General features: G+C 37.9%; 1 protein-coding gene across 1 annotated transcript in view; it reads right to left on the bottom strand.

Moving 5' to 3' along the window:
• The window catches only part of UBA6 (ubiquitin like modifier activating enzyme 6), a 66,841-nt gene that overhangs the window by 44,202 nt on the left and 8,905 nt on the right, over window positions 1-13,734 (bottom strand). Inside the window, exons 3-7 of the mRNA XM_059669876.1 lie at window positions 12,858-12,952; window positions 12,334-12,362; window positions 8,104-8,198; window positions 7,233-7,344; window positions 924-1,004 (exon numbers count right to left, since the gene is read on the bottom strand). Of these exons, the coding sequence (XP_059525859.1) occupies window positions 924-1,004; window positions 7,233-7,344; window positions 8,104-8,198; window positions 12,334-12,362; window positions 12,858-12,952 (412 nt within the window). The remainder of the gene's footprint in view (window positions 1-923; window positions 1,005-7,232; window positions 7,345-8,103; window positions 8,199-12,333; window positions 12,363-12,857; window positions 12,953-13,734) is intronic.

The following is a 13,734-nucleotide window of genomic DNA, read 5'->3' as shown; positions in this document are numbered from 1 at the left end:
TACTGCTCTCTCTTTAACCAAACTCCCATTCTGGTCCTGCTTGCTTCCTTCTGCTTTTCAAACATACCAAGTGAAGTTTTATATTCGCAAGTCTTTATACTTGCACTTCGCATTGCTTTGCATGCTCTTCCTCAGATGTGTACTTAGCTGGCTCTTTCTCATCATTCAGGGCTCTATTCAAATATCATCTCAGAGAAGATGTTCCCTGACATTCAGTCTAAGAAAGCGGTTCTCAACCTGTGGGTCGCGACCCCTTTGGCAGTCGAAGGACCCTTTCACAGGGGTTGCCTAAGACAATCCTGCATATCAGATATTTACCTTACGATTCCTAACAGTAGCAACGCTACAGTTATGAAGTAGCAACGAAAATTTTATGGTTGGGTCACAACATGAGGAACTATATTTAAAGGGCCAGAAGGCTGAGAACCACTTGTCTAAGAACCAGCACTGGCCCCCATCCTAACATCATGAGGATGTTATACTCTATTCTTTACCTAGCTCTTTTCTTCATAGGACCTGAAGGACTTATTTGTTTATTTTCACAAGTAGGAAAATTTGTATGTCCTATTCACTAATGTATTCCTAGTGTCTAGAACTGTATATGTTTAGTGAATTTGTTAAAAGAACAAAAGTATCATCACCATACCATACTAAAGTTAGATGACGAATTCACTATTTATCATCCTTTCTATTTCTAGTCTTTATTCTTCCTTAGTTTTGGTAATCTGTCTATAAACCAAATTTAGATCTTAGTTTTAAAAATATGAAATAAATATGATACCAAATTTAAAGAAAAAAATATTACTGTGATTGTCCTCATATAAAAAGAACTTTTATATAATCCAATGAAAAGCTAAAAATTTTAATAGTGCAAGTGTCCTTCCTTTGGTTAACTACCTGTCATTATTAAGTGATACTATTACCTTAATTGGAGGGCACTGAGAACGGCAAAACTCATTGATTTTCTTCTGCAATGGAAGTCTGATCTCAGTCAATACTACACACTGTTGAGAAAAAAAAAATAAAGACTAAAAACTAAAGAATACACAATTACTTTGGTAATGTACAACTTCTAAATCAGAAGCATTTCAATTTTATACTCAAAATACAATAGGATTCCAACCAAAAGTTAATATCCTCACAGGTATCTATGCTAATAATAGCCTAGGTGGTGTCACGCTCTCACGTCATAAGATGGCTGTCACAAGATGGCCGCACACACAGCGGGGTGGGGCCTGGTGGCCGCTTCACGCAGTGAGGCCTGGGGGTCTCGTGGCTCTGCACAGCACTGAAGAGGCCAGTCTCGGTGTCTCCACCGCCTCGCACGGAGGTGGTTGGGTCCCAGAGGAGGAGGCAGGTCACAGCAGAGGGGGGCAGTTGTGGGTGATCAGGCCCGCAGGGGAGGGTAGTTGTGGGCGATCAGGCTGGCAGGGGAGCAGTCAGGCATCAATCAGGCCAGCAGGGGAGCGGTTAGGGGGCAATCAGGCTGGCAGGCAGAAGCGGTTAAAGGCAATCAGATAGGCAGGCAGGCAAGTTGTTAGGAGCCAGCAGTCCAGGATTGAGAGAGGGATGTCCAACTGCCGGTTTAGGCCCACAGGGATCAGGCCTAAACCGGCAGTCGGACATCCCCCAAGGGGTCCCTAATTGGAGAGGGTGCAGGCCTGGCTGAGGGACACCCCCCCAACACACACACACACACACAAACACAAACATCGTGCACGAATTTCGTGCACCGGGCCTCTAGTGGAATAATAAAAGCAAAAACAACATAAACAAGGGAAAACCTACTCACATTAAATTCTATTACCATCATAGACTTCACAATTAGAAGCAAACTGTAATTTCCTGTGGAATTTATGCACTCCAAATGATTAGAGCTTTTGTTTTGTCTGTTACTGCTATGAAAATACAAACCTAGTCACCAGAATACTAATTTAAAGTATTTAGTTAGCCTAAAGGATTAACAATGACATTTTTAAAGAGATATATTAGTTGGCTTAGTTTTCTCTTACTTCAGAGATTCAACAGATTCACAATATAACTACTTCTGCTTTAATAGTTTCATTAGTGAAACCACAAAGTTCTGTAATAAAGATCAAATTTAATTTTCAATGCTTTATTTTTAATCATTACCCTGTGAGATAAGTAAAGAAGATTTTATAATCAGATTTTATCATAATTGATAAAGGTCAAATACTTTCTTAGAGTAATTAGCAGAGCTGGACTCTTAGTCTAGAGCTTTCCTTGTTGCTGGTTTCCATGACTTATATTACTTAGTTTTACTACAAATATCCAGGTATTAATTTAGTGGCATACTTTCCACAAGATTATTTCTCCATGGGTCTCTCACTTTATACGTGTCACTAGGTATACCATGAATGCAAGGTTCTGACCATTTTTTACTTGTGCCATTTCTCAGGATAGTATTTGTCACATACAACTTGAGGAATGAGGTAATGTCTCCCTCTGGTACAAAGAAGGAAACTTGTTTATTGCTTACTGTAAAACAGTAAGACAAAGCTCAGTGTTCCTCTCTTCTAAAGGAACCCACTACATGTGCCCTCTTGCACTTCACTAGGATTTGGGGGAAGACAAGAAAAAACAAGGAAAATACAATACTCATACTTCTTTTTTTTAAAAATATATTTTTATTGATTAAGATATTACATATGTGTCCTTATCCCCACGTTACTCCCTACCCCCCTCGCCCCCCGCTGATGCCCTCCCCCCCGCATCCCTCCCCTTCTCTGTGTCCATTGGTTAGGCCTATATGCTTGCATATAAGTCCTTTGGTTGATCTTTCCCCCTTACCCCCACTCTCCCTTACCTTCCCTCCAAGGCCCGACAGTCCAATCAATGCCTCTCTGTCTCTGGATCAGTCCTTGTTCATCAGTTTATGTTGTTCATTATATTCCACAAATGAGTGAGATCATATGGTATTTAGCCTTCTCTGACTGGCTTATTTCACTTAGCATAATGCTCTCCAGTTCCATCCATGCTGTGGCAAATGGTAAGAGCTCCTTTTTCTTTTTCCTCTTCTTAAAGAATACCTTTCAGCATTTCATATAATGCTGGTTTGGCGGTGATGAACAACTTTAGCTTTTCCTTATCTGTGAAGCTCTTTATCTGACCTTCTATTCTGAATGATAGCTTTGCTGGATAAAGTAATCTTGGTTGTAGGTTCTTGCTATTCATCACTTTGAATATTTCTTGCCACTCTCTTCTGGCCTGCATGGTTTCTGTTGAGAAATCAGCTGACAGTCGTATGGGTATTCCCTTGTAGGTAATTGACTTTTTTTCTCTTGCTGCTTTTAAGATTTTCTCTTTGTCTTTTGCTCTTGGCATTTTAATTATGATGTGTCTTGGTGTGGTCCTCTTTGGATTCCTTTTGTTTGGGGTTCTCTGTGCTTCCTGGACTTGTAAGTCTATTTCTTTCACCAGGTAGGGCAAGTTTTCTGTCATTATTTCTTCAAATAGGTTTTCAATATCTTACCCTCTCTCTTCTTCTGGTACCCCTATAATTCGGATGTTGGTACGCTTGAAGTTGTCCCAGAGGCTCCTTACACTATCTTCATATTTTTGGAATCTTCTTTCTTTTTCGGTTGGGTATTTTTTGTTTCTTCGTATTTCAAATCTTTGACTTGATTCTTGCGATCCTCTTGTCTGCTGTTGGATCTCTGTATATTATTCTTTTTTTTTTTTTTTTTCTGTTCATCAGATTATTTATTCACTTGATTCTTAGATTCACTTGTTGATAGATGCATGTTTGTTGTTCATAATTTGTATCTTTACCTTTTTCTTCCTCTTCCTCTTCTTAAAGGATACCTTTCAGCATTTCATATAATCCTGGTTTGGTGGTGATGAACTCCTTTAGCTTTTCCTTATCTGTGAAGCTCTTTATCTGACCTTCAATTCTGAATGATAGCTTTGCTGGATAAAGTAATCTTGGTTGTAGGTTCTTGGTATTCATCACTTTGAATATTTCTTGCCACTCCCTTCTGGCCTGCAAAGTTTCTGTTGAGAAATCAGCTGACAGTCGTATGGGTATTCCCTTGTAGGTAACTGAGTTTCTTTCTCTTGCTGTTTTTAAGATTCTCTCTTTATCTTTTGCTCTTGGCATTTTAATGATGATGTGTCTTGGTGTGGTCCTCTTTGGATTCCTTTTGTTTGGGGTTCTCCGCGCTTCTTGGACCTGTAAGTCCATTTCTTTCACCAGGTGGGGGAAGTTTTCTGTCATTATTTCTTCAAATAGGTTTTCAATATCTTGCTCTCTCTCATCTTCTGGCACCCCTATAATTCTGATGTTGGTACGCTTGAAGCTGTCCCAGAGGCTCCTTACACTATCCTCGCATTTTTGGATTCTTTTTTCATTTTGCTTTTCTGGTTGGATGTTTTTTGCTTCCTCGCATTTCAAATCATTGACTTGATTCTTGCGCTCCTCTGGTCTGCTGTCGGGCGTCTGTATAATATTCGTTATTTCAGTCCGTGTATGCTTAATTTCTAGTTGGTTCCCCAATATAAGATCGAGGGTCTTATTAGTTTTCGTGTAGAGCTCATTAAGTTTATCGGCAGCTTCTAAACAGTTCTTGAGAGACCTTAAAAGTGTGGTTCTGAACTCTATTTCTTCCATTGAAAATTTTGTCCTGTTTCTTTGTCTCCGCATTTTGTTATGCTTCCTTGGTGCACCCCCTAGTGGTCTTTTCTGTATATTATTCTTTATTTCAGTCAGTGTATGCTTAATTTCTAGTTGGTCTTTTTTCATATCCTCCAGGGTCTCACTAAATTTATCCACGGTTTCCATAAAATTCTTGAAAAACCTTATAAACGTGGCCTTGAACTCTATATCCAGTCGTTTGCTTTCCTCCATCTCTGTCATTTGTGATCTGTTTCTATGTCTCCGCATTTTTTATGCTTCCCTGTGTTGGTAGAGTGGTTTTGTGTGCTAGGTGTCCTGTAGGGCCCAGTGGCTCAGCCTCCCCAGTTACCTGAGGTGGACACTCTTGGTGCACCCCCCTGTGGCTTTGTGCACAGTCTTGTTGTAGTTATGCCTTGATTGTTGTAGGATCACTGGGAGGAACTGACCTCCAGGCCAATTGGCAGTGAAAATCAGCTGTGTCTGCAGTGGGAGAACTTCTGTGCTGAAGACTTGCTTCATTGGGGCTTTGGTGCTCACTGAGTCTGCCCCCTGAGTGTGTCCCTTATGGATCTGAGGAGTTGTAATCTGGATGGTCCCACTCTGACCACTGGGTACACTGGCTCTTGGATCTAAGGAGGTGCTAATTTAGCCTCTGCCTGAGGTTATCCAGCAGGAGCTATGAAGAGAACTGCAGATTCCCCTTCCTTTTTTGGAGTTTGGAGGTGCCCAGATGAGGCCCAGCTGTGAAGCAATGCAAGCTGCTGTGGGGCCTTGGGCCTTCTCTTGGAAGTTTTGGGTCTGTCTGGCCCAGCTGCAATTTGTTAGGTAATTTTCAGGTTGCAAAGGGCCAGGGCATTCATATGCAAAAGCCTCTGCCACAGCCTGGGTGGGGCATGGTCTCAGGGAATCAAAGGGCGGAGCAAGCAGCTATGGCTGATCTTCAGCCCTGCCCTAAGGGGCCGCGCGTCTCAGTGTCCCGATCATTGCTGCAAGCACCTCTGAGGGAAAGCTGCCCTCATGTTCTGAGTTCTGCCTGCTGCCAGACAGTCCAGTTTCTCCCTGTATTAGTCCTTGGTCCCCAGAGACTTCCCGGAACTGGAGTTCAGCGCAGTCGGGAGCTTGTGACTCCCTCCCGATTCAAAAAGCCGCGTCCTCAGGTGCCAGCCCCTTTCCACAGGCATGAGAGCCTCTGTACTTCTGCACTTTACTTCCTCAGCTCCTCTGGGTCTCAGTGTGCTTTTCTCTTTCCTTCTAGTTGTAGAATTTCCACTCAGCCAGCCTTCCTGTAGTTCTGGATGATGTCTGTTTTGTCTTTTCGTTGTATTTTTGAAGTTGTTGTGGGAGGCAGCAATTGATTTTCTCCCCAATACTCATGCTTCTTACCATGCTCTGAATAGTAAAGTTCTTAAGTGTCTAACCCAAGAATCTCATGTATTCTTGCCAGTGTTCATCAAATAGTAACGCATTGACTTAGCTTGTAAACAGGATAAAAATCAATTCTAAGTATATCCTGTCTGGTGTGGCTTAATTGGTTGAGCATCATCCCATGTACCAAGAGGACACCAGTTTAATTCCAGTCACAGCACATGCCCAGGTTGCAGACTCGATCCGCAGAAGGGGGCATGTGGGAGGCAGCTGACTGATGTTTCTCTCTAGTAATTGATGATTTTCTCTCTCTCGCCTTCCTCTCTAAAATCAATAAAAACATATTTAAAAAATATTCTAACCGAGTATATATTGAATCTTAACTTGTTTCATCAATGCTACAAAATTCTCAGCCAGAGTTAGAGAATTGCTTCTTGTTGGGAGAAAACTGACACATATATGGTCACACGGTGCCTGAAGAAGAGTAGAGGAGAAACATAAGAGTATTTTTTTCCCCCTAGACAATGGGTAACACCATAATCTGATCATAGGGAAAACCAGGGTGAATCTAGTCACTTTTAGAACATCCACAGTATTTAGAATTTTTATTATTTAAGGTTATCTGAAGTAGATCCCCATGTTTTACATTTCTGTAACAGGATTAGATCACCATTAACCCATGACCTTAGGAAGAGAAGAGTGTACTTTCCTATTCCTTTACTTTGGGCTTGACTGTGTGACTTGCTCTGGCTAATGTATTATTAAATGGAAGTAACACAGAGGCTTGACATATGCTTAGAATGTTGGACTTGCCCCTTTGCATTTCTGCTGTTGCCATCAGACCATGTCCTAGGTAGCTCCCTGGTCCCAGAAGAGAGGCACATGGAGCAGAACCCAGACTCTGGAGTTCAAGTTCAATCTAGAATATCTGAACTCCAACTGACATGCAAATACATAACAAAGAAAAAAACACATGTTGCTATAAACCACTGCGTTTTGGGTAGATTTTTATGCACAATACTGTGAAGATAGCTGACTAATGTGATTGCTTTGTCAGAAGTTTATAGGCCCTTTGCCTAAAATGAAGCATTAGAAATATATTATTCTAAAGGAAATCTTTTATCCTGAATTTTTTTTCTACTTGATAGAAGAGGTTAGTTATTTCACACTAATACTTAATGATTTGCTTTGAAATTTGTCAATAACCTCCAATATTAAATGGTGCACCAACCTGGTATTTATCTAAGAAGGAGAGATCTGTAGCTTCATTTAAAGGAAGAGATGATGATGTAACCTGAACATATGGATTTAGTTCTGCAATATGTTGAAGAACAGCTTCAGCCCTTAAAAAAAAAAAAAGAAATGACCTTTAGTATTTTTTCATTCAATATACTCAATCTCTCAAACTTGAACACTTTTACATCAGAGGAATCTGAATGTCACAAAATTTCAACAGAAATTTAATAAGCTGTAGAAGAAAAAAAGCTGAACATATTTATATTTATAGATGACTATACAATCTTGAGATGTAGCATACTATTGTATTTCATAGTAAGACACAATCTCAAAGTGTACCCTTATAGTTTCAAGCTCCAAACTCCTTAAGTCTTTTAATGATTCAGCAATAATAAAGACTTCCTTTAACAATCTTTAAGAAATACATTCCTAGGTAGTAATGTGAATATCTCAAAAATTTGACAAATATAATTAAGTAAATATATGTCAATACTTATTTACCAATGGTAGTATAACTTTATGGTGATGAGTTAAACAACTACGAATGAACTAGTGTTCTCGATACAGATAATATTATAAGTAATTGCAAGAATAAAAATAATGTCCTGCCCTAGCTGGTTTGGCTCAGTGAATAGGGTGTTGGCCTGCAGACTAAAGGGTCCTGGGTTTGATTCTGGTCAAGGGCACGTGCCTGGGTTGCAGGCTCGATGATCCCCAGTAGGGAGTGTGCAGGAGGCAGACAATCAATGATTCTCTCTCCTCATTAATGTTTCTATCTCTCCCCTCCTCTCTCTTCCTCTTGAATCAATAAAAATATATTTTAAAAAAATTTCCTATGATAATACATCAAAATATCTTATCTTCACCTGTTTCTCATATTAACAACATCATCTTCACAGAGAAAGAAATTGGTTCCTAGATCCCATGCTTGGCATTTCTCTACATCATGAATTGTAAGTGCCTTCAAAAAAAGGAAAATATCTGTTAATTCAAAATAGGACAAGGATGTTCACCATCTACAATATTATTTACAGTATATTAAAAATATTATCCTGCATAATTAAACAACAGAAAGTAAGGCTTAAGAATTTAAAAGGACGTAAATTAGATCTATTCACAGATGAAATGACTATACATATCAGAAAGCCCAGAAAAAGTAATGAAAAAAACTATTTCCAACAGTAAGAGAATTTAAATTTTTGGAAAGCAGCATTTTAGATAAAGCATCACATAAAAAATTTTAAAATTCACATAAATAAGCATTTCCGAATGTTCCACGTTCAAAGTAAGAAAGATAATTGACTAACTATAAAAAAATGTTTATGACTTGTATTACAGGCCACAAGAAATTAATTTAAAAAAAGAAGGCATGGGTTCTGGTCAGGTGACAGCTCAGTTTGTAGGAGCATCGTCCTGTATACCAAAAAGGTTGTGGGTTCAATCCCTTGTCCAAGCAAGAACAGGAGGCAACTGATCAATGTTTCTCTCTTACATTGATGTTTCTCTCTCTCTAAAAATCAATGAAAACATATTCTCGGGTGAGGATTTATTTTATTTTTTATTGACTTTTTAGGGAGGGAGAGAGAGAGAGATGTGAGAGATACATTATCGGTTATCTCCTGTAAGCACCCTGATGAAGGTTGAAACCTCAACTCAGGCATGTGCCCTGACCAAAAAATCAACCCACAACCTTCCTGTGTACGGGAGGATGTACTAACCAACTGAGCCAAACCGGCCAGAGCCCTCCCTCGGGCAAGGATTTTTTTAAAAAAGGGGCATGGTATATGAAAATAAATTATACTGGAAAAGAAATGCATTTGGCCCTGTAAAATATTGAAGCATGTTCAATCTTGCTCAAAAATGAAATATCTTTTCTCATTCTGGAATGGTATGAAGTCCAAAAGTTTGACAATATACTCTATTGATGAGAATGAGGTGAATCAGGCATTTCAATACATCAGTGGTGGAAGTGTTAGGCTGCACAACCTCAATGGAAAAGAATTTTGCAATCTCTAGCAAAATGACATGTGCATTTATACTTTGATATAGTAATCCCACCTTTAAAAATCTATACCAAAGACACACTGGGAAAAATACAAAAAGACATGGATATGAGTATCAACTGCAACACTATTTATAATAGCAAAAGGTTGGAAATAAAACATCCATCAGTGAAGAAGTGGGTATAATAATATATGCTACATTGACAAAATGTATATCCATGCAGCTATTTAAAAAAAAGGAATACATCCTATATAATAAAAGGCTAATATGCAAATTGTCCCCTGGGAGTTCGACCAGGAGACAGGAAGTTCAATCACTCGCTATGACATGCGCTGACCACCAGGGGGCGGCACGGAACATGGCGGGCAACCAGTGGTGGCAGTGGGGCTCTGAGGGAGTGAGGGAAGGAGGAGACAGGGAGGCCACGAGGTGGGGAACCTGATTGGCCCTGATCGCCAGCCAGGCCTAGGGACCCTACACTTGCACAAATTTTGTGCTCCAGGCCTCGTGTGTGTGTGTGTGTGTGTGTGTGTGTGTATGTATATATATATATATATATATATATATATATATATATATATATATATATATATATATATATATATCCAATATGGGATAAACTCAGAACATACTATTAAATGATAAAAAGCAAGATGGAGGAAAGTATGGCTCTTTATCTAAGAAAGGCAGGTGGGAATAAATATGTACAAACACATAAAATTTTCACATTTATCTGTTTTGTTTATATTTAAAAACAGATGAAAAAAGGGGGTGAGCTAATTAGAAAAGGAGGGTATAGGGTACAAAGAAGCTAGGCTTACCTGAATATACTTTGTTTTATAAAACTGACTTTGAATTTTCTAAGTCTCACATAATACTAATACTACGTTAAATCAAAAAAAGCAATCCTTAAAAATCCAAGCAAAATAAATAAATGGACAAAACTACCTATTGAATTTGTTGCATAACTGCCCAAAGGAATGACTTAAAGTGACTACAAAAAAAAAATCTTAAAACTTTTTAAAATTACTTAACTGCTTTTGATTAGTAATCATATTGTTATTAATACTGGAATTGTTTTGCTGAAAAATTTTACAATCAGTAGCAATCAAAGAGTACTGGGGTGTACCAAGAGGACTCAAGAACTTGAAGAAGATCTGAACAAGGAAAGGTAAAACACTATGAGCATCAATGAGAAGAGCTATTATAACAGATCAAAACCTATCAAATCTGAGTTTGTCATCATATTCACACACACACACACACACACACACACACACACACACACACACGTTCACTGGCTACTGCTGGGGGATGATAGAAAAACCACTGATTTGAAAACTGGTAAATAAAGTGGGAAAATATCAAATATTTCTTCTGCTCTTCATATAGTACCACTTTAGCAGAACCAAATATGTGATGAATGACAAATTTTCTTTCTAAATATTATTCCAGCTAATAAATAAAAAGAATGACAGAATTAGAATATCACTGCCATTCATAAAATAATGAATCGAGGCAATAATCATTAGTAGGTAGTAATAACCACAAACAGAGAGACAACAGAATATTACTTCCTCCTCAGGGGAGAACAAAATATCACCTGTGAAGTAGTGGCGCCACAGGAATCAAATATGAATCTGACTGTCTGAATATAACTACCAGTTTACAGGAAATATAGAAGTAGAGGTATATGTGATAAATAATCTGGTTTCTTTAACAAATTGCAGGGGGGTGGGGAGGGGCAGAGAAGGGAAATCTATAGATTAAAATAAACCAAGTTTAGTGTATGGACTTTACTTGGATCTTGATTAGAACAAAAATTTTTGAAAAAATATCTCAGAAGATAATTGGGAAAATTTGAACTTTAACTAGATATTTGATGATTGTGGTAGGTTTTTAAGATGACCCCAATAATTCTCATTCCCTGATATTTAGGCCTTTATGTAATTCCCTCCCCTTGAGTGTAAGCAAGACCTAGTGACTTGCTTTTGAGGAATATAGCAGAGGGGACTGAATGTCACTTCTGAGATTAGATCACTAAAGACTGGTCTGCTAGAACAGTGGTCGGCAAACTCATTAGTCAACAGAGCCAAATATCAACAGTACAACGATTGAAATTTCTTTTGAGAGCCAAATTTTTTAAACTTAAACTATATAGGTAGGTACATTGTTATTAACTTAATTAGGGTACTCCTAAGGCTTAGGAAGTGCCACACTCAAGGGGCCAAAGAGCCGCATGTGGCTCGCGAGTCGCAGTTTGCCAACCATGGTGCTAGAACATTCCCTTTCTTTTCTTCTAGCTAGCTTACTCTGATGAAGCAAATTGCCCTATGGAGAGGCCCACATGGCAAGGAATTGATTAACAGCCAGAAAGGAGCTGAGGTGAGAATGTGAAGTGGCACAACTTTGCCACTGAATCCTTTCAATAACTACCTGAGCCACCTTAGGAAGCAGATCCTTACCCTAGATGACTGCAGACCCTGCCAATATCTTGACTGGAGCCTTGTTAGAAACCCTCAAACAGAGGAACCAACTAAGTTGTGTCTGATTCCTGAGTCACAGAAACTGAGATAGGTTCTCCTGTTTAAGTTGCTAAGTTGTGGGGTAATTTAATTACTTTGCAGCAACAGATAACTAATCCAGTGAAATCAAGAAGCATTTTTTAGGTGTGAAAATGGTATTGTAGTTATATTTTCAAAAGGGACCCTTATCTTTTAGAACTATATACTAAAATATTTAAGGAGTGTATAATAGAATGTCTGAAACTTACACAAAAATAATTTGGTGGTTGGGGTAGGCAGTGGGGAATGGGGAGGAGATACATGAAAACAAATTAAAATTTGTCTATGAGCTGATAATTGTAGCTGCATGATGGGTACATGGGGTTTGTCAAAACTTTTTTTTTTTCAAATTTTTAAATTTTCTGTAAGTTTTTTAAAAAAGACTGAAGAATTAAAACAATTTTGCTACTAAATAAAAAAGCAATAATTAACTCAAATTGTAAATAATATTACTTCTGAGAAGCAAAAGAGAAATAAAAAAAAAGAGTTCATAACAAATAATTCTTTTTACCAAGGACATTTACTCACCTTAATTCCTGCAAGAACAAGATTCTTTGCTATAAAGAAAAAGGAAAAATAATAGCTCAATATTAGGAATGTATAACAGATATGTCTTCATGGAGCTTCATCACATCTCTGACTAAATAATTTTAACTTTTTTACTACTTAAGAAATACATGTCCCAAAGAAGGTGCAGATGAACAATAATAAAAAATAAAGTAAAATTTTCCATAATCAAATCACACTGAGATAATTACTCTTAAAATTTTAATGTATTCTTCCAAATATACTATTATAAATATATGTATATGTGGCCTACCATAATAAATTAACAAATACAGTGAATAACCACTAATGGCTATTAACATCACAAAGAGAATCAAGAGAGTCATTACTGGCAGTATTGCGAAGTAGTCTTTCCAAAATAATTAAACCTGATTAAGGTTTTGAATTTAATTTTCTTTAGAGAAATAATACATGGGGAAGGTATTAAATCTTGAAATTATGCTCAAAAGTGTCATGTAAAATTATAAATAAAAGCTACTGCTTACCAATTTCCAAACCAAGACCACCCATACCACTTAAGAAAATATGGGACTTGGCCATCTTCTGCATTGCTGTGTCTCCAAGAACGTACCTCTGTCGACTATATGTAAAACACAATGAAAAACAATAAATTAAGTCATTGAAATTATATATCCTTTTAAAGTTGTTTGCAAACAACCTGGCAACTAGATCCCGCCCAGAGACTTGTTTTGGATCATTTGCATAGCGTTTACATTTTCTGAATTAATTGCTAAATAAAGTATGAAAGGTAGATTAGAGGCAAGAGTAGCTCTAAAGAGATCACATAAAAGAATAACAGATCATTGAAAGATGCCAAATTTAGGGAGAGGAAATGAAAGAGATGGAATTAAGATTTGTTCCGAAAATGAACTGGAAGCATTTTAAAAATTAATTGAATTTGGAGGATAACAAATAGGGAAAAAAATCTAAGATGACACCATATTCCTATCTTAGGTTACTGAGTGGGTGTAATAAGCATTTAATTAAGCTTGGGAATAGGAAGAGGAAGAAAAAGGGATCCAAATGGTGTTGAGTGCTACTTGATGCCAAAAAGTAGCACTCAATAATGTAAATTTATATTAATAATTTTAGATAAAAATTTTAGACTAAGATGTTCTTTTTTTTGAGTCTTTTAAATTTTTATTTCTTGATTAAGATATTACATATGTGTACTTATCCCCCCATTACACTCTGCAACCCTCCCACTCATGCCCTCACCCCCCTGTTGTTTGTGTCCGTTGGTTAGGCTTATATGCATGCATACAAGTCCTCTGGTTGATCTCTACCCTTTATACCCACACTCCCCTACCTTCCCTGAGGTTTGACAGTCTGATCAATGTTTCTCTGTCTCTGGATCTGTTT

Source organism: Myotis daubentonii, chromosome 1 (assembly GCF_963259705.1).
Source record: "Myotis daubentonii chromosome 1, mMyoDau2.1, whole genome shotgun sequence".
Lineage (NCBI taxonomy): Eukaryota > Metazoa > Chordata > Mammalia > Chiroptera > Vespertilionidae > Myotis > Myotis daubentonii.
The sequence above is the reverse complement of the archived record's forward strand: the minus strand, read 5'-3'. Positions and strand labels throughout refer to the sequence as shown.